At 43.6% G+C, this 27939-nt stretch overlaps 1 protein-coding gene across 1 annotated transcript in view; it reads left to right on the top strand.

Annotated features, from left to right (window-relative positions):
- The window catches only part of LOC138801342 (ras and EF-hand domain-containing protein-like), a 38235-nt gene extending 23261 nt beyond the window's left edge, over positions 1-14974 (top strand). Inside the window, exons 6-17 of the mRNA XM_069984068.1 lie at positions 2165-2280; positions 4915-4983; positions 6866-6944; positions 7585-7634; positions 8159-8363; positions 8505-8621; positions 11851-11995; positions 12648-12729; positions 13568-13682; positions 13851-13961; positions 14052-14128; positions 14685-14974. Of these exons, the coding sequence (XP_069840169.1) occupies positions 2165-2280; positions 4915-4983; positions 6866-6944; positions 7585-7634; positions 8159-8363; positions 8505-8621; positions 11851-11995; positions 12648-12729; positions 13568-13682; positions 13851-13961; positions 14052-14128; positions 14685-14781 (1263 nt within the window). The 3' untranslated portion in view covers positions 14782-14974. The remainder of the gene's footprint in view (positions 1-2164; positions 2281-4914; positions 4984-6865; positions 6945-7584; positions 7635-8158; positions 8364-8504; positions 8622-11850; positions 11996-12647; positions 12730-13567; positions 13683-13850; positions 13962-14051; positions 14129-14684) is intronic.
- Positions 14975-27939: the final 12965 nt, after the last annotated feature.

Raw genomic sequence — 27939 nt, 5'->3', positions numbered from 1 at the left:
AAAATTCGGATACAGACTATGAGTATGGGTACTATTCCTTATTTTGATAAATGATGTCACAGTTCGGTGTTAGTTCCTAGCTTTCTATAGTATGATATTAATTCCTGATGTACGGTACAGTCACACACAAGATCTGCAGCAGATTCGATTATGCCTATTTAATGCTGAGTTCAGTCATTTAGTTAATGTCTATCTCTGCAGCCTTAGATATGCCACAGATCCTGTAGGTGTAATGGTATTTCTTAAAAAGGGCCTCACCACCTACAGATTCGTACACTGAACACGAGACGCTGCAGACAATCACTCCCTGCAGCTATATACAATGTCAGTGATTGGCTGCAGATCAGAAAACCCCTTTAAAGGTCCCCCATACACATTAGAGGGAAGTCAGCCAAGCCTACTGATTTCTGCTGGCTATATATCTTTGTATAAGCACCTCATGTCCTCCGTTTAACTTGCCCATAGACATCTGAATCTGTGCCTTATGGCTGTGCCATATACAGTGAGTCCAAGAAGTATTTGATCCCTTGCTGATTTTCTTTGTTTGCCCACTAATAAAGACATGATCATTCTATACTTTTAATGGTAGATGTATTCTTACATGGAGAGACAGAATATTAAAAAGAAAATCCAGAAAATAAATCTAAGGAATATATATTAATTGATTTGTATTTCATGGAGTGAAATAAGTATTTGATCCCTTAGTATTCATTAGCAGTTCTGGCTTTTACAGACCAGTTAGACACTCCCAATCAACTTGTTACCTGACCTGAAGCCACCTGTTCTCACTAATCACTTGTGTGAAAAACAACTGTCCACAGAATCAGACAGATCACACAGATTTCAAGTCTCCAACATGGGTAAAACCAAAGAGCTGTCACAGGACCTCAGAGTCAGAATTGTTGACCTTCACAAAACTGGAATGGGCTACAAAAAGATTAGTAAGGTGTTGGATGTGAAAGTAACAACTATTGGTGCAATTATCAGAAAGTTTAAAGAGTATAACATGACAATCAACAGACCTCGGTCCGGTGCTCCAAAGAAGATTTCGCCTCGTGGGGTGGCAATGATGCTGAGAACAGTCAGAAATCGTCCTGCAACCACTCGGCAGGAGTTAGCAAATGACCTGAAGGCAGCTGGGACCACAGTTTGCAAGGAAACAATTGGCAACACTTTGCGCAACAATGGATTCACATCCTGCAGTGCCCCAAAGGTACCCCTGCTGAAGAGAGCACATGTGGAGGCGTGCCTCAAGTATGCCAATGATCATTTGAAAGATGAACCAAGTTATTGGGAGAAGGTTTTGTGGTCAGATGAGACCAAAATTTAACTTTTTGGCCTCAACTCCACCCGCCATGTGTGGAGGAAGAAAAATGCTGCCTATGACCCCAAGAACACTGTGCCCACCGTCAAGCATTGAGGTGGAAGCATAATGTTTTGGGGGTGTTTCTCTGCCAAGGGTACAGGGCTACTTCACCGCATCACTGGGAAGATGGATGGAGCCATGTACCGCACAATCCTGAGGGACAACCTCCTCCCCTCTGCCAGGGTTCTGAAAATGGGCCGTGGTTGGGTCTTCCAACATGGTAACGACCCTAAACATACAGCAAAGGCAACAAAGGATTGGCTCAAGAAAAATCACATTAAGGTCATGGAGTGGCCCAGCCAGTCGCCAGACCTCAATCCGATCGAAAATCTATGGAGGGAGCTGAAGGTCAGAGTTGCCAAGCGACAGCCCACCAACCTTCATGATTTAGAGAGAATCTGCAAAGAAGAGTGGGCCAAAATTCCCCCTGGTGTGTGTGCTAAACTTGTGGTTAACTACAACAAACATCTCATTGCTGTGCTTGCAAACAAAGGCTTTGCCACTAAGTATTGAGTGTGTTTGGCAAGAGGGATCAAATACTTATTTTCCTCATTGAACTACAAATTAATGAAAATATATTCTTAAAAATTATATTCTGGATTTTTTTTCTTGATATTCTGTCTCTCCATGTTAGAATATATCTATCATTAAAAGTGCTGAAAGATAGTCTTTATTAGTGGACAAACAAAGAAAATCAGCAAGGGATCAAATACTTCTTGGACTCACTGTAGACCGTAAAAGCCATCTGAATAGCAGTGTCACCATATCAAAACCCAGAAGTGTTTTTTTTTTTTTTAGGAAAATGCAGACTTGAAACGGACCCTACTGGAGACACAGACAAATATCTCACTGCTACAGAGTGATTTGGACAGGCTGAAAAATGACTTTGCTGATCAACAGGAACATCATGAAAGGTGAGAGATGTTAGAAACTTTGTCACTCTATATTGAAGCACATTATGAGCCTCATAATAATAATAAAAAAAAAAATTACAGGTGAAATCTCCAACTTTCAAAAGTTTTTTTTTTTCCTCAATGCCATTTTTGAACCATTTTTTTTTTCTTCTACCGGGCTACAGGAAATACTGGTAAACTAGGTGGGCATCAAGGCAGGGAGGAAGTGTGGCACATCCTAATAAATGTCCCCCAATGTCTTTAGGTAGCAATGGCCTTTGAGCAATGTGACTGTGGGAACAATCTGAGGATTCCCCTTCATTATTCCAATAATTTGACATTAATCTATACCAATTAACTTAATATGCAAAAAAAAAGTCTGTGGAGTCTCAGTTACGAGTCTCAAAACACTGGAATAGCCAGATATCCCTGCAGGGGAGGGAAGCCTATTGCCAAGGGGGTGCCTCCCAGTGGGGAGATCACCAAACCACCCTGATATGTAGCCCCTTAAAGAGAACCTGGAATAGCCAGATATCCCTGCAGGGGAGGGAAGCCTATTGCCAAGGGGGTGCCTCCCAGTGGGGAGATCACCAAACCACCCTGATATGTAGCCCCTTAAAGAGAACCTATCACCTAAAAATCACTGTCCCTATTATTAAAGGTCCTCTCTCCCTAAGTCTATTCCTGAAGATACAGACTGCCTTTGCAGTCTGTATCTTATTCTTTACCTAATCCTCTTCTTCGGTGTAGTAATGCCGGGGTGCCGCCATCTTGATGACGTCACGCTGGAACGCACGTGCGTTCCAGCGTGACGTCATCAAGATGGCGGCGCCCCGGCATTACTGCACCGGAACAAAGGAGTAGGTAAAGTATAAGATACAGACTGCAAATGCAGTCTGTATCTTTATGAAGTCTATTTATGAAGATACAGACTGCATTTGCAGGCTGTATCTTATACTTTACCTAATCCACTTGTTCCGGTGGAGCAAGGCCGGTGTCGCCATCTTGATGACGTCACTTTGCGTTCCACCGCTGGAACGCAAGTGACATATTCAAGATGGCGGCGGCCGGCCTTGCTGTACGGAACAAGAGGATGAGGTAAAGTATAAGATACAGACTGCAAAGGCAGTCTGTATCTTCATTTTGTCTATTTATGAAGATACAGACTGCCTTTGCAGTCTGTATCTTATACTTTACCCAATCCTTTTGTCCGCTGCCGGGCGCCGCCATCTTAATTTAGTCACTTGCGTTCCAGCGGTGGAACGCACAGTGACGTCATCAATATGGTGGCGCCCCCGGCATTGCTGCCACTCTGCATGACGGGAGCTTCCTGTCTCGCGCCGGCTCTTTTGAAAAGAGCCGGCGCGAGACAGGAAAGTAAAGTGTGTATATCTAAAAAATACAGTTAAAAAAATAATTAAGTGTATTTGCAAATATTAATAAAATTTAAATGTACAGCTAATTAGCAAAAAAAAATTTTTTTAATTTCGGCCATGATTGGTTCTCTTTAAGTCCCACTCGGTTGAGAGTATTGGAACATAAATAGGGAAATAACAGGGTGGCCCCTTTTATGTCAAAGTCTAACTCTTGTTTTTCAATTAACTTAATAGTTGAATGATGTAAATACAAAATCTATATAGTATAGTTTCTTCAGGGAGTGTATAGACTAAGCAAAGTGATTATTCAGGATTAGAGATGAGCGAACCGGGTTCGGGTTCGAGTCCATCCGAACCCAAACGTTTAGCATTTGATTAGCTGGGGCTGCTGAACTTGGATAAAGCTCTAAGGTTGTCTGGAAAACATGGATACAGCCATTGACTATATCCATGTTTTCCACATAGCCTTAGGGCTTTATCCAAGTTTAGAAGTCACCACTAATCAAATGCCGAACGTTTGGGTTTGGATGGACTCGAACCCGGTTCGCTCATCTCTATTCAGGATGCATTATTTGGGGTAGTTTGCAACTTCTCCCATAAGAGGAATAAAAATCTTTCTGCTCTGGGCTGGGATGATTTTTGGCAGCGTGCTGGGGAGGATAAAAGAAGTAACATGCTCTCACCTCCCCCACTCCAGCAGTGGTAACGGTATCCCACAGCTCTGGTCTCCTGGTCCCAGCTTCTGGGTAGCGGGGTCCTGTCTAGGTCGCTGACTGGCTGAGCGGGCCTAACACATCATGTCCCAGGTCCCCACTCAGACCCAGAAGCGGCTGAGACCGGAGCTGCAGGATACCAACACCGGCATTGGAGCAGGGAAAGTGAGAGCATGTTACTACTTTCATCCTCCCCAGCACTCTGCCAAAAATCACCCCAGCCCAGAGTTCTCCTTTAACTTGCCATACGCTACAGATTTTAGATGGGCTCAAAAAGAATGGTGCCCTGGTTTAAAGAGTCACTGCATGATGCCATCCCACGTTCTCTCCACAGTTAAGCGTAGAGAGACGCAGCTCAGGGGATTGGATTGCTAATGCAACTGTTCCACCCTTTGGCAAGCAGCTTTAGAACTTGCCAGGTGCCTCCCCACATGCTGTCTAAAGTTTATTGTAGGATGTGGCTCTTTAACATGATGAACTTTAGGAAAATAAGAGTGTAGGCTACAGTGTTTTTATTAATGCACTTGTAAGTTTGCTGTCCAACTGTATTGTCTTTATATTAACAGAGAGAAACTTCTCCTAAAAACCATAATAGAGGAGAGCACAGGATACAGCAACCAGATCCAGTTACTGAAGTGAGTAGAAAACATTCTAATTATTGTATTGATTATTATTATTATTATTATTATTATTAATAATAATATTATTATTATTATTATTATTATTATTTTTGTATTTTTAGTAGTAATAATAATATAATTGTGTTATGTTGTAGTAATAATAATAATATAATTGTGTTATATGTTGTACTATATCTATTTATATATTGTATTTGTTAGAAGTACTAAATTACAAATCTTTATTAGAAGATGTGCTAGTAAAGGTTTCTGTAATCCTTGTGTTATGAGTAGCTGTGGGTAAGTATAGAAATCAGACAGAACTTTAATTTCCCATTGTCAGGTATGTAGTTATGTTTTCTGAGGCTTACTGGATGTTTGTGCTTTACACTTGCAGTGAGGCCAACAAGTCTCTGTATGACAGTAATGGTTCTGGTGTGGTGTTTTTGGGTCTGGTCCTGTGGCATGGGGGTCGCAGGGCCGTCCCATGGCCCCCGTTACCTGGCTGTGCGCGCCTGCGGGGTTGGTGGCCACTGACTGGCACGGTGTGTACTTAGTGTAGGGACCCATGTGTATCAGATACCGGCACGAGGTACATGGGGCAGTATGGCTTGATCAATTCATACACAAAATTCTGATGTGTTTTTTATTTAGCCAAGCGGCACTAGTATCAGCCATAGGTGTGATGTGCAGCACTCTGTTTCTTCCCTGAGCCACATTTTGTTTCTCTCTTTTCTCCGTGTTTTGCACTCCTCCTGGTGAGACCCACATGACCGCAATTAGCAGGAGACACCTGAGTGCACATGGTTTTAATCCCTCCTGTTTTTTTCCCATTCTGTTTGCTGCAGCTATGGTGAGCGCAATACCTTATCCAGACTTGTGCTGCTTGGGGGCGACCTTCTCCGCCGGCGGTGCTGGCCGGGTTCTGGTGTGGTGTTTTTGGGTCTGGTCCTGTGGCATGGGGGTCGCAGGGCCGTCCCATGGCCCCCGTTACCTGGCTGTGCGCGCCTGCGGGGTTGGTGGCCACTGACTGGCACGGTGTGTACTTAGTGTAGGGACCCATGTGTATCAGATACCGGCACGAGGTACATGGGGCAGTATGGCTTGATCAATTCATACACAAAATTCTGATGTGTTTTTTATTTAGCCAAGCGGCACTAGTATCAGCCATAGGTGTGATGTGCAGCACTCTGTTTCTTCCCTGAGCCACATTTTGTTTCTCTCTTTTCTCCGTGTTTTGCACTCCTCCTGGTGAGACCCACATGACCGCAATTAGCAGGAGACACCTGAGTGCACATGGTTTTAATCCCTCCTGTTTTTTTCCCATTCTGTTTGCTGCAGCTATGGTGAGCGCAATACCTTATCCAGACTTGTGCTGCTTGGGGGCGACCTTCTCCGCCGGCGGTGCTGGCCGGGTTCTGGTGTGGTGTTTTTGGGTCTGGTCCTGTGGCATGGGGGTCGCAGGGCCGTCCCATGGCCCCCGTTACCTGGCTGTGCGCGCCTGCGGGGTTGGTGGCCACTGACTGGCACGGTGTGTACTTAGTGTAGGGACCCATGTGTATCAGATACCGGCACGAGGTACATGGGGCAGTATGGCTTGATCAATTCATACACAAAATTCTGATGTGTTTTTTATTTAGCCAAGCGGCACTAGTATCAGCCATAGGTGTGATGTGCAGCACTCTGTTTCTTCCCTGAGCCATATTTATATATTGTATTTGTTAGAAGTACTAAATTACAAATCTTTATTAGAAGATGTGCTAGTAAAGGTTTCTGTAATCCTTGTGTTATGAGTAGCTGTGGGTAAGTATAGAAATCAGACAGAACTTTAATTTCCCATTGTCAGGTATGTAGTTATGTTTTCTGAGGCTTACTGGATGTTTGTGCTTTACACTTGCAGTGAGGCCAACAAGTCTCTGTATGACAGTAATGACAGCATGCGTTTTGCTCTAACCAACATTGAAAATGAAAAAAAGAGGGTGAGTTGTATTCAATGATCGTCTGATTTCAGGTTATGACCATGCTTTACCTATCACTCTGTAATCAATAAAAGGCTTGCACATAAAATATAAAACCTGGGTTTCCACTGCCATTTATTGATTAGTGACTTGTATCCTTATGTTGCTTAGGTGTCATTTTTCTGTAGTTCAGTGTGTTTCCCTTGTGCTCCACAAAGACAGTGATGTCAACATCCTTGTGGTAATTGATCATCCTGAAATTACACAGGGAAATTGTTTGTAACTCCAGACTTAATCCTAATCCCTTGCTTCTCAACAAAATTTCCCTGAAACAGACACAATCTGAGTTTTCCTTTCTGGAGGTTACAGGTTAAATCTTTTGGGTGGATTTGTACATAGATTGTAAAACATGTTTCAGTGGAAGCTTATATACTGCATATTTGTTGTAAAAAAAAAATGTAGGGCATGGAGAAATCCGTGCACCTGCTGTTCAGCCTTTTCAGGACCTGATTTACAGCTAAAGACATTTCTGTGACAGATCTGTCCTTTGTGAATATACCCTCAAAGCTTGTTCTGTGACATACGTATAAGGAAATAAGCCTCGTTTAAAAAGGAAACCTCCTATATTTTTCCTTTTGACTACCATTTCCTTCTTTTTCAGCATTCCTCCCCTAATCCTCCAAAGGATGCACCTGTCATTACCTATAGCAGGTAGGATATGGTTAAAGTGTTACAGCACACTTGATCAGTAGAGCTGGTGGTGAATTGCCTAGAATCCTTAGTAAATGAAGGAGTTAGGTTATCTGCTTTTGATTCTGTTATGTACCCATTAATGCCCTCAAAGTTTGTCAATATTCCTTAAAGGTTACCTATTGTTTTTATGGACTCCTGACATGTCATACAATTCAGATGGGGTTTTTTTGTGCTTCTGCCCAATTGTCTCCGTACCGTGGATCCCCGCCAGTCTTCTGGCAATGTCAGCATGTGATGTCAGGAGTGTTTAAAAAAATAAGTATTCTTTTAAACCTAAATAATCTGCCATGCACATCCTTACACTCCTCTGAAGACAGCTTCCTTTGGAATTGCTGACCAATGACATCCTAGATGTTCTTGATGAAAGACCGGTCTGGAGACAAGTGTCAGTTTCTCAGCAATGCAAGATTGATAACTTTCGATCTTTTGTCTTTTTCAAATTGTGTATTTTAATAGATATATCTATCTGACTTGCCTAATAGATTTGCAGCAGAGGATGATCCGTATAGCAAGTATTCTGATGTAGCCAGCTGGGCCAATAGATGTAAAGACAGCGGTGTATCCCTACATCGAGGACTCGCTTATAGTGATATAGACTGCTCTGCCAGTGACTTTGGCAGTGAGCACAGCAACAGCTCCGATGAGCAGTGGGAAGGGAGCATTTCCTATATCCATTCTGAAACGGAGGTAAATAAACATATATAAATATATTTATTTGTAAATTATATATATATATTCATTCACTTGGTTCACAGCTGGGGAGCATGCTTTCTGCTACAATGTCATGTTACTGTGCTATTTAAATGTTTGTTGCATTCATGTTTGCAGACAGTAGAAGCTAGATCAGAAGTTGATGGAAGAATTAAATGGACCCCCTCACGTCCTGTAAGCCGTAGTGGTTCCAATGCCTCTTCAAAAAGGCGACTTCCTGCATTTACTCCAAAAGTGAGTAGACTATTCCAAAATTCTTTTTAGTGAACTATGAGAAATCATCCATCTAACATTTTATGTGTTCGCTGGTTGCTTTTTTTATTATTATTTAAAAGAAGTTAGTTAAAGGAGAACTCTGGTTAGGAGGAGAACTCTGGGCTGAGGTGATTTTGTCACGTGATGTGTCAGGCCCGGGGGGTCCCACCTTGGCCACTGACTAGCTGAGAGGGCCAACACGTCACGTCCCAAGTCCCCACTCAGACCCAGAAGGCGCCGGGACTGGGGACTAGACCTGAGGGATATCTGCACCAATACTTTTATCCTTCCCAGCACTCTGCCAAAAATTACCCCATAAAAATATAAATCAGACACGATGAAGCACTGTCTCTTCGTTTTTCTTTTATTTTCTTTTTGAATAAGTTTGATATATTTTTTGTTGAAGTTGAATTATGAAGAAAAAGTCAAATATAAAAGAAAAACGAAGAGACAGTGCTTCATCGTGTCTGATTTATATTTTTATGTGCTTGGACAGGGAGAGAAGCGACTCCCAATTAAGACACATCACACCCCCTGAAGTTATTGATCGGTGTTCACATTTAATATTGAAAAATTACCCCATCTCAGAGTTCTCCTTTAAACTCACTTTGAGAAGTTACAACATATTTAAATTAAAGTTTTATCCAGGTTCTAAACATTAATAGCCTGTCCATAGCTGTGCTCAAGCCAAGTGCTACTGTTTCTTCAATGTGTATAGTTCATTGCTGCTCGTATTGGTACACGGTAGGGCTGGGTGATTAATCAAATTAATTCGCCCAGAATGTTAGAATCGATTAGATTTTTTGTGAAAATCGCAAATTCGATTTTCACAAAAAATTATTTCAGCAGGGCGGAGCGGTGCGGCCGGGAGTGTCGGGGCGAGCGGGAACTGTGGCGCTGAGTGTCGGGCGGGAGCTGCGATGAGGTATCGGCGCAGCCGAGAACTGCGGCGCTGAGTGTCGGGCCGGTGGTATGCAAGGCAGGCGGGAGCTGCGGTGAGGTGTCGGGGTGGCCGAGAACTGCGGTGCTGAGTGTCGGGCCGGCGGTGCGGCGATATGCAAGGCGGGCAAGAGCTGCGGTGAGGTGCCGGGAGCTGTGGCGCTGAGTGTCGGGCGGGCAGGAGCTGTGGCGAGGTGCAGGGCGAGCGGGCAGTCAGCAACAGCCCCCGCCCCTTACACACAGCGTTCCGCTCCCCTCTTGGCCGCACATGCAGGTCCCCGGTCTCTGGAGGAGCCGAGGAGGCTGCAGGGACTGTACAATAGGGTGATAGCGATGCTGCCATTACTGAAGCTGTACAGCGGGACACCCGATCCCGCTGTACAGCTCCAGTAATGGCAGCGTCGCTATCACCCTATTGTACAGTCCCTGCAGCCTCCTCGGCTCCTCCAGAGACCGGGGACCTGCATGTGTACCGGGATGAGGAGAGGAGGAGGAGGGCTATGTGTACTCCTGCCTCAGTCACCCCCAGCTGCCCCAGTTTCCCCCAGTCACCCCCAATGTACTACTACTTCCCCCCCCCCTCATCCTATACCTGTACTACTACCGCACCCCTCATCCTATACCTGTACTACTACCGCACCCCTCATCCTATACCTGTACTACTACCGCACCCCTCATCCTATACCTGTACTACTACCGCACCCCTCATCCTATACCTGTACTACTACCACACTCCTCATCCTATACCTGTACTACTACTACACCCCTCATCTATACCTGTACTACTACTACTACACCCATCATCTATACCTGTACTACTACTACACCCCTTATCCTGTACTACTACTACACCCCTCATCCTATACCTGTACTACTACTACTACTACACCCCTCATCCTATACCTGTACTACTACTGCACCCCTCATTTTTACCTGTACCACCATACCCCTTATCCACTACTACACCCTACCTAGATATCTCCTATACTACATGGGGGCACAGAGGTGGCTTGTATACTACATGGGGGCATAGAAAGCACTGTTACAGTGGGAAGCAATACAGTTGTCTCAAACGTCATTAAAATAATATCTGACGTTGCAGGGAGAAAAATGTTCTTTTTATTTACCAAAAAGAAAAAAAATCGAGATTTAAATAGAGAATCGTCCAAAAATTTAAAAAAATTGAGATTTTATTTTTTGGCCATTTCGCCCAGCCCTAGTACACGGCATACTTTTCATAGTGGCTTTGCTAGATGTTGCAGTTGTGTCCCACTGAATGAAGAACAGCAATTCATTGAGCACCCTGTCCCCTACAAAATGTTATGTAGGCTGCAATGTTCTGGGGAAGAATGGCGGTGTCTGACATTACAGCTCACTCACAATCAAGTTAATGTAGCACATGCTGAGCCTGGATAAAGTATGAAGGGGACTTGGCCAATTTATTTATCTGATTGGCAGAGGTGCCATGAGTAAGTCCCCACCTAATAAATATTGATCACTATCATAAGGATAGGAAAACCCTTTTAGCTATTATCTAAACTCTGTACTGAAAATGTATAAGCACAAGGAGGATGAAGCCGCAGTTCAGCAGCAATGTGTATATATATATATATATATATATATATATATATATATATATATATAATAATATATATATATATATATATATCTCACATGTCAGTGGGACTAGATTAGTCTTACTAAAAAATAAACCTACACCATTGTTTCTAAAGTAGCTGAGTCGGCTGCATACATTTATACTGTACATTGAGCACAATAATATAACAGCACTCAGTAGTCCTAACCGCCTCCTAGTGGTGACTGAAGGCAACGCCAAAGGGCATTTGGAGCCCTGTTTCAGCTTTGGCTCTGACTCAACTAACCTGTATAGAAAGGTATAGCTTAATAATGTTTTGAAAGGTGTAGATTCTCCCACCAGAATGTAGCACTTGACTGTTACCTGTTACTTACCAGAATGGGCAGACCAGATAGCATAGATCTCATACAGTAAGAGATCTCAGACCTGACTAAAATGTACAATGACAAAGGTATGACAGTGATAAACCAGAAAGGTAAATGGTAAACAATTTTGTTGGCAGAAAATGTTTTTGGAAAATGTAAATTATACAGATGAATGACACCATATAGCTACATTCAGTGGTCAAAATTGTCAGCCAAGATAAATGTACACATTTCCTTAAAGTTTGAGACATTTTTACAAAGGTCATTTTGGATTTGCTTAAAATGAATATTTTTGTGTTCATTGCAGAAAGAAGGATTGACAATAGAAGAAGAATCTCAGACCTGTCCTTTATACAGGCTTGTCTTGGCTGGAGACGCTGGATCTGGAAAATCCAGTTTCCTTCTAAGACTGTGTTTAAATGAATTTAAAGGAGACATTCCAACAACATTAGGTTTGTGTTTGAGATTTCAGTATTCTAACCGAAAAATAGCCTAGACTTTGTTTCTGTTATGTCTATCCTGATAGGTCACCCTTCAACAGCAACTAAATAATCTGTTAGGTTAGGGGAACACTGTATACAGCGGGCAGACATACTAATACTTGGCTTACATTTAGCCTAAACTGAGCAAAACTGCATCAGATTTATCTAGTCCATGACCAGCAAATATTTGACTTGCACTACTTAGCCTAAACTGAGCAAAACTGCATCAGATTTATCTAGTCCATGACCAGCAAATATTTGACTTGCACTACCCCACACTTAAGCTGTGCCCATATATCTGCCCTAATCTCCTAGATTATCTATCTATCTATCTATCTATCTATCTATCTATCTATCTATCTCTTACTTTAGTTGTAAGAAATGTGATCCTTTGAATAGTACATTATTTACCCTGTGTGATCACTTAGATTAATGGTGTGCTTCTCACCCAGTGTGGGACCTTTGCCCTGGATGTTGTATTTGTTTTTCCATTCCTGATTACCTTGTTAACAGTGGATTGCCTTTTGCAAAGTATATTTCATCTTTAAATCTATTTATTTCACTAGTGTTTTGGCTATCTGGTTGCTATAAACATGTCGGTAAGGAATGTCTCTTTTTTTAGGAGTGGACTTTCAAATGAAGAAACTTCTAGTTGACGGAGACTATACAACACTGCAGATCTGGGACACAGCTGGGCAGGAAAGGTATATGCAAACCTTGAAAATATGTGTCTATCTCAGCTGATGAAATACTGTAGCTTAAAATAGCTGTATGTACCAGTAAAGTACCATGTGAAATCCTAATAAAATGGTAATACTGCAAAAAAATAAATAAAAAAATGGACACTCATATAAGCTATTATTCCAAAAAGGAATTATGGAAGTATACATGATATTAACATAGTGTTCTACAGGTGTAAACATAACTTTGCCCATACAACTTTACATTTGGCTCAGCTTAGTGTGATTTGTGTTTTTAATGGGGAGAGAAGACAAAGTATTGGATGTTAAAGTTTAGTCTGCCCAATCTTTCTTACCTCCACCACCACCACATCAGCCAATCTAAACAAGCAGAACTACAATGTACAGCACAATTAAAGACAAGCAGCTTGATCCTATGAGATAGTAGGTACATTTAAGACTACCTCAGACTCCTTGCACTAGAGGGAGGATAAAAAGTTAAAGGGGTACTGCAACCCTTTATTTATTACAGCATTATACATATAGAAATCCCTTAAGTTCACCCATGATAAAACAATAAATATTTAAATATTTAAAGAGCTACTTTAAGTGCACTCCCACGGGTCCTCCAGCAGTGTCTTAGGGTCCAAGCAGAATGATCCCGCTGCCACTTCCGAGTTTGACGATTCTTTGTGGTCACAGTCCACTCAGCCAATCACTGACTAAAGTGGAACAGCACCACGACCGCATATATATTCTTGGTATCAAACGTTTCTAGAAAGGTACAAAGGGTGTGAATTTTAAAGTCTCTTGTTCCTGTTAGCTCTGCTCTGTTTGACTTGCCTGTTTATAATCCTTCTAGGTTTCGCAGTATAGCAAAATCTTATTTCCGTAAAGCGCACGGGGTGCTACTTGTGTATGATGTCACATCTGAAACCAGCTTCCTTAATGTACGGCAGTGGATCGATGAGATCAAGGTATGAAGTGGTGACTATATACTTTATTAACCATGTGTTTATGATCTCATTGGAATTAATTGCCACCACAACAATGAATCTAATATAACTCCAGGTGCTATTTAAAAACATTCATTATTTTTATTTCCTGGAGTAGTTGATGTTTGTTCACAACATCTTTTGTTACAGAGCTCCTGTGACAAGCCTATTCCCCTGATGCTTATAGGCAATAAAACAGACTTGAGGACAGAAGGTGGTGAATCTGGCATTCAGACTTCAATGGGTGAGAAGTTAGCCATGGTAAGCATAGAATGCCTGGTGATATATGATATAAAGTACTTCCTTGCAGACCAATGTGCAGAGATTTATGTCTGGTCTCTTTACTTACAGGCCTATAGCTCCCTCTTCTGTGAGACTAGTGCAAAGGACGGCACCAATGTAGTGGAAGCTGTGCTTCATCTAGCAAGGTAAAGTCTTCCTATAAAATAAATACCATAAAAACACACACTTTATTTCAAACGTGTGTGGACAGTCTTATGAATATGAATACTGAAGGTTAGAATTATGTGACCCACAGCCATATCTGTATCACATAAGGCTGCTTACTATTCATATCTTTATAGCCATGTAGGCTTAACCATGTTCTTCTTCTCTTAGGTTTTATGACTGGTCAGGGCAGCCTTCCTTAGTGTATCATTGTTGGTTGTAAGAATACACAATGGCTTAGCACTGGTGTTACCTGTTACAGTAAATATTACTTCAGTGTCTTTTATTGTATCACAGCTGAAAATGCTAACTATTGTTGAAGTTTTAGTCCTGGTTCATATAGTGCCAGTTTGGTACACCTTTTAAGGCAGAACCAGAAAAGGAAACCTTTTTCCTCTATTTTCTTGGTTCCACTCTTACATTTGTCTGAAAACATTGTCACAAACTACATGAATCTACATAAATTGTGCGAATATAGCCTTACTGGTACATTATAAGATCATGTGATTTATTTATTTTTTCATCTTGTCTCTCCAGAGAAGTAAAGAAATCTGTGAATGTAGAAGAAGAACGCTCAGAGTCTGTGACTAAGCTTACTATTCCTGAGAAAAAGTCAAACTGCTGCAAGATTTAGCTGCCATGTGCAGCCAGGGAGCCGTCCTGCAGACAAGATATAGCGTGCAGAAGATGGTTCGCTTTAATCTTCCTCGCTGTGATGATGGAAATGTCAGTTCCAATAGGGACAAAAAGACTATTTTTAAGGTGGAATAAAAATTAGGTGTTCATTTCTAACAAAGGGCAAGTGCCATGAAAAACTTTTTCCCAGTAATTGAAGCACATTACAAAGTTATAACTCTGTAATGTGCTTCAATTACCTATCTGCCTCCCTTCCCTGTCTTTTCCCCCCTCCACCCCCCACCAGGAAGTGTCCTGACTCACACAGACCTAATGACTGTTGTCACCCTCACCAAGCTCTTCTCTCAGCTCCTTCTCCTGTTACAGCAGCCCCCCCCCTCCCCCCTCCCCTGCCTTGTCAGGTGACTCATCTTGCTCAGCTCCCATTGACTGAACAACTGCAAGCCATCACTTGGACTGGGGAGGGGGAGCTGGTGTAACAGGACCTAGCCCAGCCCTCCTGCTGATGACTCATCCTCACAAGAAGGAGCTGCCTGGTGATGGCAGTCATTAGGTCTGTGTGAGTTAGGACACTTCCTGGTGGGGGGTGGAGGGGGGAAAAGACAGGGAAGGGGGGCAGATAGGTGATTGAAGCACAGTACAGAGTTATATAACTTTGTAATGTGCTTCAATTACTGGGAAAAAGTTTTTCATAGCACTTGTCCTTTAATGAGCTCTCAGGGGAACAAACACTTTATATTGTTATTGCTAGTAAATTCCTTTTCTATTTCATTTGGATCTATTTTTTTACTTCACTGCCTGTAAGAATGTGGTTGTGGTATTTTGAGACAGCTATTTAAATGTTCAAGTGACTTTTCAGCTGACAACAAAATTGTGAAGTTACCAATAAGGATAATTTTCAAGGTAATGTTATTTTAGTATAAAACTTGTTCTGTGAAGTTTAATGTGTTGCTGGGACACATGACTGAACAGTAGAGAAATGCTCCTCTATGAGGTCTTTTATGTTTATTTACTTACTACAAGTTTATGTTGCACTGTGGTGGCTGCAGCTTGTAACTCCGGAATGGACACTTTACATTTAATAGAAATAATTTTGGACTACAGGATCTGACAGATCTGCAGTATATGGGGCAATGGGCCTTGATGTAAATGTATAATTTTTACAGAAAATAAAACTTTTATTTTGACATATTTGTAACGATTTGTTCTACACATCTGATTCTTTTGCATTTAAATTGTAAAATTTAACTTATAAAAGTGTTTTGAAGTAAAAAATCTTGCCTGTGTTTTCCAAGGGTGATTCTGTTGTTATACTTAGCAAATTCACAAGCCATAGATCTGACACATGTTTCAAATACTAAGAAGTAAGTTATTTTAAAGGGAAACTATCAGCAGTTGAGATGACTCTTGTAGCTCCCTATTGCACACACAAAAAATTGGGGAAAAAATAGAGGTACCAAATAAATCAATATACACCAAAGAATAGAATATTTCCCCCCCCCCCCCTCTCAAAAAAAAACTTCATTAGCGAAAATATATAATTTTATTGAATTAATTGATCACAAATATATAAAATCATGTAATCCTGTATTCAATATGAGGAGAAGAGAAAAACACAAGTACAATGGAAAAGAGCCAATAAACTTCACTGGATAAGCAGATATAAGTATATTGTATAGTTTGTTGACTCTTTTCCATTGTACTTGTGTTTTACCCAGACGCCCTATGACAGCACCCCTGGAGAGGACCTCCCACCGCAGGACAGGAAACCTGTGAAGATAAAAGTCTGACACTCCTCTCCACACCTCAGTTCAGGTTTCCTGTTCGGCGGATAGGAGGCCTCTGAAGAGTCCCATAAGGGATGAAGTCTCACCTTCTCCACGCCGGCTGCAGGTCCCCCTTTAGCCTGACACACTGTGGGGCTTCCTGAGGGCAGAAGACTGTCTCCGGATAGCAGCTCTGAAGTCTGGCTTGAGCTCCCCTGGTGAGGCGGATTCCTCCCCTCCAGCCCCCGACCCTCCCGGTTTGTGGGGTGTGCGGGTGCTGGGGCAGAGCGGGCCGTGCCTGTCTCCCCGGTCAGGCGCGTGGCGGGCTCCGGCATGCGTTCCACTGGGGGCGCGCGTCGGGGCCGTCAGCGCCCCGGATAGTGTCATGACGTCGGCCGCCGGAAGTGGCGGCCTGTGACATCAGACGCCGGAGCGCCGCATCCAGTAGGCGGAGTTTGGCACCTCCCGGCAATTCAAAAGGCCAGGGGACACTTCCTAACCTCGTCCAGGCCTCCTATTGCGTCCAGGAGCGGTGGACTCAGCCAGCCAGCCTCACCTACTAGGTGGATATTCCGGCCCTCAGCATGTCTGAATCTTCGGGCAGGAAAGAAAAAGGACGCCATGATCGCTCCTCCAGATCTGACAAGCCAGAAAGATCAGACAAATCAGCCAAGGAGAAGCATGAAAGAGCCAGCAGACCAGAGAAACAGCCTGAGAGTCCGGTACCTGGGGTGATGGGATACAGCATTGGTGAGCGTATGCATTTCTATTTCTTTACTAATATAGCCTTTTGTATGTGGTTTGTTTTAGGCTTCTGATAAAACCTCTAAAAAGGCCACTTCAAAACGCCACCATAAAGAGTGTGGAGATTGTAGAATTCCTTTACCTGATGATCATCCTAGATCCTTGTGTCAGCCCTGTGTTGATAAATTGGTGTCTCAAGAATCATCATCTCTAGCTGACACCTTAAAACAGATTGTAAGGGATGAAGTCCAGGCATCCCTTAGAGGGTTTGGAGTACTAGGTCCTACAACTTCTACTCCAGCTATGTCTCTTACCTCTGTTAATGCTGAGGAGGACTGTCCATCTGAGGCCCCTATACGAAGGGCTTTATACGAAGGGCTAACCCCTAAGAAGGCTCGCACTTTCTCTCTCCATAACAGTGTGAAAACCTTAATAGACAAAGAATGGCAGAACCCGGATAGAAAGTTTTTTATTCCCAGGTATTTCAAAAGGAAATATCCTTTTGAGGATGATGACTCAAACACCTGGGATAAAGCCCCGGCCATTGATGCACCAGTAGCAAAATTGGCAAAGAAAAATAGCCTTCCCTTTGAGGACATAGGTACTTTATCAGACCCTATGGATAGAAAGTCTGAATACTATAACAAAAGAACATGGGAGGCAGCTAGGGGTATCCTTAGGACAAGTATAGCTTTTACCTGCGTGGCAAGATCTCTAAGGGTATGGCTTGCCAAGTTGAAGACTCAAATTACCGACGATCCTTCTTGTCAGAAGGTCCTGGCGGATATCCCTGTCCTGGCTAAAGCCGCTGATTTTCTTTCAGATGCCTCGGCAGATAGTGCAGCTGCTCTTGCTGCTAATTTATTACTATCGAACTCCGCGAGAAGAGCATTATGGCTCAAGACATGGAAAGGGGATATTACCGCAAGGGGAAAACTTTGCGGCATTCCTTGTGACGGCAGTCTTCTCTTTGGACCTGTTCTGGACTCCCTATTGGAGAAAGCCTCTGATAGGAAAAAAGGTTTCCCCGCTCAGCCTAAACAGGAAAACTTTAGACAGAAAAAGCAATACAAAAAGCCCTTTCGTAATACTCAAGATAATAAAAGATTTAGAGTACCGGGGAAGGGAAAAGGGTACCGGGGAAGGGAAAAGGGTACATCTTTAACCCTAAAGACGACAAACCAAAATCTTCCCAACAATGACGTTCTCCCGGTGGGGGGTCGTCTGTCTCAATTTTCCCGGGCTTGGGAGGATATTTTCCCCAGCCCTTGGGTTCTAAGCTCAATTTCAGTGGGACTTCTCCTGGAATTCAGGAGTTATCCCAGAGACAGATTTCTCCCCACCAGAAGACTCACAGACCTAGAGAAACAAAAAATTATAGAAACAGAAGTTCTCTCCTTAATACAAAAACAAGTATTAGTCCAGGTTCCCCTAGACCAACAAATGAGAGGTTTCTATTCACCTCTTTTCTTAGTCAAGAAGCCAAACGGATCATTCAGGGTAATTATAAATCTCAAGGGACTAAACAAGTTTCTACAGTACAAAAAAATTTCGTATGGAGACCTTGAAGTCCACAATCAACCTTCTTTTCCAGGACTGTGTGATGGCTTCCATAGATCTGGAGGACGCCTACTATCATGTACCGATTCACAATTCCCATCAAAAATTTCTAAGAGTAGCTGTCTGGATAATAGACAAATGGGTTCACCTCCAGTACAGAGCCCTTCCATTTGGGGTCTCCCAAGCACCGAAGGCATTCACAAAAATAATAGCAGATATGGCATCCTTCATCAGGAAGCAGGACATAATATTCGTACCATATCTGGACGATTTCCTCCTAGTGGCAGACTCAGTAGAGAGACTACATCACCACATCACACTAGTCTCCAACATAATTCAGAGGTTAGGTTGGAACATAAACCTGAAGAAATCGCATTTAGTACCTTCAAAGCAATGTGTGTTTCTTGGAACTCTTCTCGACTCATCTCTGCAAATATCTCTTCTTCCCTCCACAAAGCAGGAACTGATCAGACAAAGGACTTGGGACTTATTCCTTACCCAGACACCTACACTAAGAGAAACAATGTCGGTTCTGGGTCTCCTCACATCATGCATACAATCAGTGAGATGGGCTCAATACAGGACAAGACCTCTACAAAGAGACATCCTAGAAAACTGGGATGGTCACCAGCAGTCTCTCAACAGGAAATTTCCATTAAGATCCACTGCAAGGGTAAGTCTGCACTGGTGGCTAGTCCCTCAAAACCTAAAAAAGGGGGTGAACTGGAACCCTTCACATATAATAAGAGTCACAACCTATGCCAGCCCCTGGGGGTGGGGAGCTCATACAGATCAGACCTTTATCCAGGGCAGGTGGCCTCAACATCTCAGACAACAGTCCTCAAATTACAAAGAACTGTATGCTGTCTTCCAGGCCTTACAGGACCTTTCCCCTCTGTTATCATACAAAGATGTACAGATTTACTCAGACAACACCACAGCAGTGGCTTATATCAACAAACAGGGGGGCACCCGCAGCCAGCCCCTCCTCCATCTCTCCCAGCAGATCTTTATATTTGCAGAGAACAACCTACAGTCCATATCAGCGGTACACCTGAAAGGAAGTCAGAAGAGACCTGGACGTGTATAACCAGGTATACAGCCATACCTGTATATACAGCATACCTGTATATAGACATCCTGTATTGTGTACCTAGCTGTATATCTGTATGTACACGTCCCGTAAAGTGTACCTAGCTGTATACCTGTATGTACACATTCCGTAGTATGTACATGGCTGTATACACACGTCCTGCAGTGTGTACATAGTATGTACATACGACAGGATGTGTATTTACAGGTATACAGCCATGTACACACTACAGCTGTAGGAGCAGTGCAGACTAGGAAAGCAGGGTGACAACCCCTGTAGGTGCAGTCCTATGGATCTGACTGAGGAAAATATTCCCCCTCAGATGTGTCATCTGTTTTTATACCGGAAAGTCCTAGGTTGGTATATCCCACAAGCTGCGCCATATTGTAGCGTATGCACTGCATTAAAATCTATTATGATCAGTTACTGCTATAAGACAGAACTTCCCATATACACACATACACACACTGAGGCTTTGTTCACATTGATGTCACATTCCATTATCACTTACAGAAATAAAATATGGAACCCAACAGCCCCCCTGTCTGTTATTGGGGTTCACCAGGTGCAGGTGGTGGTCATGTGTGGCTGGATCCTGCACTGTTCTCAACGAAAACTTGGACACAGGTGTGAAAAGAGCAATAAAGTGACAGTACAATAAAGTGACCAGATCACAAGGGGTCCAATCCCATGTAAACAAAGCTCCAGCTCCTGCTAATTGTCAGTGCTATATAGCAAGTAGGCCATGTGATAGCTTCACACTAGGATAGATTCTCCATTTAAATCTCATTTTTTTTCCCTTTATGCTAAATAAACAGAACATTTGAGACAACAACTATATTGCTTACCAGTGCTCCCCCTGTGCCCCCATGTAGTAGACAAGCCCCCTTTGTGCCTCCTTCATAAGTAGGTTTGCCAAATATGTGCCACTCTGTGCCCCCATATAGTATAGGAGATCTTTGTGCTTCCATCTAGGTAGGGTATAGTAGTGGAGGTATAGTGGATAAGGGTTGTAATAGTACAGCTATAGAGCAGGGGTGTAGTAGTAGTACAGCTATAGATGAGGGTGTAGTAGTAGTACAGGTATAGATGAGGGGTGTAGTGGTAGTACAGGTATAGATGAGGGGTGTAATAGTACAGGTACAGATGAGAGGTGTAGTAGTAGTACAGGTATAGATGAGGGGTGTAGTGGTAGTACAGGTATAGATGAGGGGTGTAATAGTACAGGTATAGATGATAGGTGTAGTAGTAGTACAGGTATAGCTGAGGGGTGTAGTAGTAATAGTAGTACAGGTACAGATGAGGGGTGTAGTAGTAGTACAGGTATAGCTGAGGGGTGTAGTAGTAGTAGTACAGGTATAGCTGAGGGGTGTAGTAGTAGTACAGGTACAGATGAGGGGTGTAGTAGTACAGGTACAGATGATGGGTGTAGTAGTACAGCTATAGAGGAGGGGTGTAGTAGTAGTACAGGTATAGATGAGGGTTTAGTAGTAGTACAGCTATAGAGGAGGGGTGTAGTAGTAGTACAGGTATAGCTGAGGGGTGTAGTAGTAGTACAGGTATAGATGAGGGGTGTAGTAGTAGTACAGCTATAGAGGAGGGGTGTAGTAGTAGTACAGCTATAGATGAGGGTGTAGTAGTAGTACAGGTATAGAGGAGGGGTGTAGTAGCAGTACAGGTATAGATGAGGGGTGCAGTAGTAGTACAGGTACAGATGAGGGGTGTAATAGTACAGGTATAGATGAGAGGTGTAGTAGTAGTAGTACAGGTACAGATGAGGGGTGTAGTAGTAGTAGTACAGGTATAGCTGAGGGGTGTAATAGTACAGGTATAGATGAGAGGTGTAGTAGTAGTACAGGTACAGATGAGGGGTGTAGTAGTAGTAGTAGTACAGATGATGGGTGTAGTAGTACAGCTATAGATGAGGGGTGTAGTAGTAGTACAGGTATAGAGGAGGGGTGTAGTAGTACAGGTACAGATGAGGGGTATATTAGTACAGGTATAGTTGAGGGGCAGACTGGCGGGCGCTCACACTAATCAGCTGTTTGAAGGGCCTGCAGCCTTTTTAAACAGCTGATCAGCAAGTGAGCTGACATGCTGACCCCCACCATACCGATACTTGTGGCCTATCCGGAGGATATATTATTATTTTTTAAAGATTGGATAGCCACTTTAGGCCACAATCCCACTTGCATGCAAATGCATTCTAATCCCAGAAACATTGTGCAACTGCTGGAGAATGCCATTGGCTAGGTTTCAAGCACATGTGTTTACATGCATGTGGGAATGTGGCCTTAAAAGGGGTTGGCTATCTTATAGCTGTTCTTAAATAAAATAGCATTGTTAAAAATATTGGATTTACTGTCTCTGTGCTGTATAATAAAACTTTACACCTGTTGTCCCTCATTATAACGGCCAGCTAGATGGCTTTCCTCTGCCTCTCCAGAGCGGTGTAACGCATCCAGAAAACAGGCACAGTTATGCAGCTGTTGGGTATGCTGGGGGCAGTAGTTATGCACAGTTATGCAGCTGTTGGGTATGCTGGGGGCAGTAGTTATGCAGTTATGCAGCTGTTGGGTATGCTGGGGGCAGTAGTTATGCACCGTTTCAGCTGTTGGGTATGCTGGGGGCAGTAGTTATGCACCGTTTCAGCTGTTGGGTATGCTGAGGGCAGTAGTTATGCACCGTTTCAGCTATGATGGATGCTGGGGGCAGTAGTTATGCACCGTTTCAGCTATGATGGATGCTGGGGGCAGTAGTTATGCACCGTTTCAGCTGTTGGGTATGCTGAGGGCAGTAGTTATGCACCGTTTCAGCTATGATGGATGCTGGGGGCAGTAGTTATGCACCGTTTCAGCTATGATGGATGCTGGGGGCAGTAGTTATGCACTGTTTCAGCTGTTGGGTATGCTGGGGGCAGTAGTTATGCACAGTTATGCAGCTGTTGGGTATGCTGGGGGCAGTAGTTATGCACTGTTTCAGCTGTTGGGTATGCTGAGGGCAGTAGTTATGCACCGTTTCAGCTATGATGGATGCTGGGGGCAGTAGTTATGCACTGTATCAGCTGTTGGGTATGCTAGGGGCAGTAGTTATGCACTGTTTCAGCTGTTGGGTATGCTGTGGGCAGTAGTTACGCATCGTTTCAGCTATGATGGATGCTGGGGGCAATAGTTATGCACCGTTTCAGCTGTTGGGTATGCTGGGGGCAGTAGTTATGCACAGTTATGCAGCTGTTGGGTATGCTGGGGGCAGTAGTTATGCACTGTATCAGCTGTTGGGTATGCTGGGGGCAGTAGTTATGCACTGTATCAGCTGTTGGGTATGCTGGGGGCAGTAGTTATGCACTGTATCAGCTGTTGGGTATGCTGGGGGCAGTAGTTATGCACTGTATCAGCTGTTGGGTATGCTGGGGGCAGTAGTTATGCACTGTTTCAGCTGTTGGGTATGCTGGGGGCAGTAGTTATGCACTGTTTCAGCTGTTGGGTATGCTGGGGGCAGTAGTTATGCACTGATCTCCGCAGCGGCAGACTCCTGAGTCCCGGCCTCCCCCACCTCACAGCCGCACTGATTCTCACAGGCACATCTCCTCCTCCGCTCTCTGCATTGTCACCACTGCCCCAATCACAGGAACTCAGCTGTCCCTGCAGCCTCCTCCTCCAGAGACCGGAGAGCTCGTTCTGTTATAGGAAGGAGCAGGTCAGTGCCGACTTGAGCAGCTTCGATTAATCACTAAGCCCTACTTCACACCCCTCTATCTCCAGCCTCTGGCACCCCCGCAGCGGCACTCAGGGACCTCTCCCTATAACAGCGCGCAGCCCCCTCCCCAGCCTCAGCACGGCACCTGTTGGTGTCAGTGCTTGGTTCACCGCCGTTCCCCGCATCACGTCTCAAGGCAAGGGAGCGCGGCCCGGGACCCCCAGCACTGCATGCTGTATAGCAAGAATTATTACTCACCGATAATTCACTTTTCATAAGCTCCTCATGACAGCACCACAATGGAGGATGTCACCCTTGACCCTATCAGGAACAGGAAATCACAGAGGTTAAAAGGGCACTTCCCACATTCCCCCTCAGTGTAATTATAACAAAACCATACAAGATCATACATTAATAAGGGCGGGAAATCTAAGGGTGCTGTCATGAGGAGCTTATGAAAAGTGAATTATCGGTGAGTAATAATTCTTGCTTTTCACTGCGTCCTCATGACAGCACCAAAATGGAGACATACCAACTTAGACTTTCAGGGAGGGACAACCGCCTGGAGCACTTTTCTCCCAAAAGCCAGGTCCTGAGAAGTGCCTATATGCATACGGTAGTGCTTGAAGAACGTGTGAGGTGAAGACCACGTGGCTGCCTTACAAATTTGTTCAAGGGAGGCTGATCTAGCTGCCCATGAAGCTGCTGTGGCTCTAGTAGAGTGCGCCTTTAGACCTGAAGGGGGATCCTTCCCCATTGTAGAGTAGGCTTCACAAATGGCTGTCTTGATCCATCTTGCGATGGAGCTCTTTGTTGCTTTTTTGCCTTGTTGGGGCCTTGGAATTGAAGCAGTAGATTTTCATCTTTCCTATGCTCTTTAGTAGTTTCCAGATATTGGATAGTAGATCTTCTTACGTCTAAATTATGAAAAAGTCTTTCTCCTTCATTCTTTGGGTCACTACAAAAGGATGGGACCACAATGTCTTGGGATCTATGGAAGTCTGTGACAACCTTTGGAAGGAATGAAGGGTTTAGTTTGAATATTATTCTGTCCTCTAGAATAGTGCAAAATGGTTCCATAATCGATAATGCCTGAAGTTCCCCAACTCTTCTGGCCGTAGTTATGGCTATTAAAAAAGCTGTTTTAATGGTGAGGAATTTTAGGGAAATTTCATCAATTGGTTCAAAAGGCTCTTTAGAAAGACCAGACAAGACTATGTTTAAGTCCCAGGGAGGAGCCAGGTTTTTGATTTTGGGCTTCATCCTGGCTACTGCCTTAAAGAAGCGTCTTATCCACCTATGGTCCGCTATTTGGGTATCGTATATACAACCTAGAGCTGACACTTGGACCTTTAACGTATTTATGGATAATCCCTTATCCAGACCATCTTGCAGGAAATCTAAAATTCTGGGGATATCAGGATGGAGCATATCAGGCAGAGAGTCACCACACCAAGAATAGAACTTCTTCCATTGTTTTAAGTAGATAGAAGAAGTGACTTCTTTCTTATTTTTTAGCAAGGTCTCTATCACTTTATCAGATAGTCCTCTAGCTGAGAGGAGGGAACTTTTCAAAAGCCATGCCGCTAGGTGTAAACTTGCCAGATTTGAATGGCATAGAGGACCTTGGATCAACAGATCTTCTTGTAGAGGAAGGACAACTGGGCCCTGGAGGACTAGAGACTTGAGGAGACTGAACCAAGCTCTCTTGGGCCACATTGGAGCTACCAGGATCACCAAGGTTTGGCTTAGGTAGATCTTTTGAAGAGTCCTCGCGATCAGTGGGAAGGGAGGAAATGCGTATGCCAGCTTGAAATTCCAATCTTGTTGAAGGGCATCCAGAGCATCCGGGTGATCCCGGGGATTTAGAGAAAAAAACTTCTGTGCTTTTTTGTTGGACCTTGAGGCAAATAGGTCGATCTCTGGACAACCCCATTTCTTTACTAAGCTGGAGAATATCTGGGCATTTAACTCCCACTCTCCTGGAAGGACTTGATGGCGACTTAAATAATCTGCTAGTATGTTGTCCATACCTTTTAGATGGATAGCGGAGACAGATGACACTCTCCGCTCTGCCCAGGAGAATATTTTTGCTGCCAGTCTCTGAAGAAGAGAGGATCTTGTGCCCCCTTGGTGCCTGAGATATGCCACCACTTGTTGCATTGTCTGATAGAACTTTGATGTCCTTGTGGACCAGAAGGGATTCTGCTGCCTTCAGCGCTTCCCACACTGCTCTCAGTTCTCTGTAATTTGACGACTGTTTACGATAAACTTCCTGCCATTGACCCTGGAAGTGCAGACCTTGAACATGCGCACCCCATCCCCAAAGACTGGCATCCGTGGTGACCTGGATTGGTATTTCCGGATTCCAACAGACTCCTCTGGTAAGGTTTTGTTTGGTCTTCCACCAGATGAGGGAAGATTTGACCCTTAGGGGAATAGTCATTTTCTTGTCTATAGACAAAGGAGATCTGTCCCATACCTGAAGTATGTTGGTCTGGAGAGTCCGAGAGTGGTGCTGACACCAAGGCACTGCCGGAATACATGATGTCATCAGACCTAATAGGGACATAGCTTTCCTTATTGATATTACCGATTTCCTTCTGAAATCTTCCACTTTGGATATCACTGCCATGACTTTCTCTTCCGGTAGGAATGTCATCTGTTTTTTGGAATCCAGGATCATGCCAAGGAATTTCTTCCTGTGGGAGGGAACGAGATCCGATTTGGGAAAGTTTACAATCCATCCTAATCTCTGAAGATAATCTAGGACCAGCTGTATGTGTCCTAAGAGGATGGATGGGGATGGAGCAATAAGGAGAAGGTCGTCCAGGTAAGGGACTACAGTAATGTCCTGTAATCTCAGGTTTGCTACTGCCTCCAACATTACCTTGGTGAATAGCCAAGGGGCTGAGGATATCCCGAATGGGAGTGCTGTAAATTGGAAGTGATGGACTGACTGAGATGATTGAATCGCAAACCTGAGGTATTTCTGATGTGAGGGGTGTATGGGGATATGAAAGTAAGCATCTTTCAGATCGATTGTAGCTAGAGCTGCATTTGGGTAAATCAGAGGAATGATGGTTTTGAGAGTTTCCATCTTGAACTTTTTGTATCTTAAAAACCTGTTCAGGGATTTCAGATTTATTATAGGTCCTGAATGTCCCGTTGGGCTTGGGAACCAGAAATAAACTGGAATAATGCCCTAGTCCTATTTCCTCTGGAGGGACTGGAATTACAGCTCCTAGTTTTAGCAGCTCTTTTACCCCGTCCATCAACTGGTCCTTCATCTTGTCTGATTGGTAGTGGGTAACATGAAATTTTTTGGGGGGAAGAGAGGAGAAGTCTAAGAGGTACCCTTCTCTCAGGATGTTTAAGATAAATTTGTTCTGAGTGACTTTCTCCCAGTGTATTACAAAGTGAGATAGTCTTCCCCCCACCTTGATGGAGTCACTTGTCTTTCCCTTCAGAGGAAGGGTTGAGGAGAAAACCTCTTCCCTTACCTCCTTTGGGGTAGGACCAGCATCCAGATTTGCCTTTGCCTTTATAATCCTGCTTTTTTTGTGTGTAGGGACGAAAAGGCTTTTTACCTTTCTGGTAGTTCGAGTCAGGAAACTTCTTTTTCCTGTCTGCCGCCTTCTCCAGAATTTCTTCCAGGTCTTGGCCGAACAGCAGCTTACCCTGGAAAGGGAATTGACAAACTTTATTCTTGGACGCTACATCTCCCTGCCAGTGTTTAAGCCAGAGAGCTCTTCTAGTGGCATTAGATAATGCTGCAGACTTAGCGGCCATCCTAATGGTTTCTGGTGAAGCGTCAGCCAAGAACCCTGCTGCCATTTTAAGCATGGGCATGGTAGAGAGTAGTTCATCTCTAGATGTTTTGCCCTCAATATGAGCTTCTAATTGTTCAAGCCAGATGTGTAAAGATCTTGCTACACTCGTAGCTGCGATGTTAGGATTTAATATCGCAGTGGAGGCTTCCCAAGACTTCCGCAGGAGTCCTTTCATTTTCCTATCCATGGAATCCTTTAATTGGGAGGCATCCTCAAATGGCATCCTCATTGATGTTTTCTTAATTATTTTAGTTACTGGTATATCTACCATAGGGGTTGTAGACCAGGTTTCAGAATCAGTCTCATCAAATACAAATCTGGACTTGAATTCTTTAGGAATCTGAAGCCTTTTTTCTGGTTCTTTCCATTCAGAAAAGATCAAATCCTCAATATTCTCATGAATGGGAAACACTTTCCGTTTTTTTGGTTTTAGACCTGCAAACATAGCGTCTTGTGCTGATAAT

The sequence above is a fragment of the Dendropsophus ebraccatus genome, chromosome 1 (assembly GCF_027789765.1).
Source record: "Dendropsophus ebraccatus isolate aDenEbr1 chromosome 1, aDenEbr1.pat, whole genome shotgun sequence".
Taxonomy (NCBI): Eukaryota; Metazoa; Chordata; class Amphibia; order Anura; family Hylidae; genus Dendropsophus; species Dendropsophus ebraccatus.
Note: the sequence above shows the minus strand (reverse complement) of the source record. Positions and strands in the feature narration are given on the sequence as shown.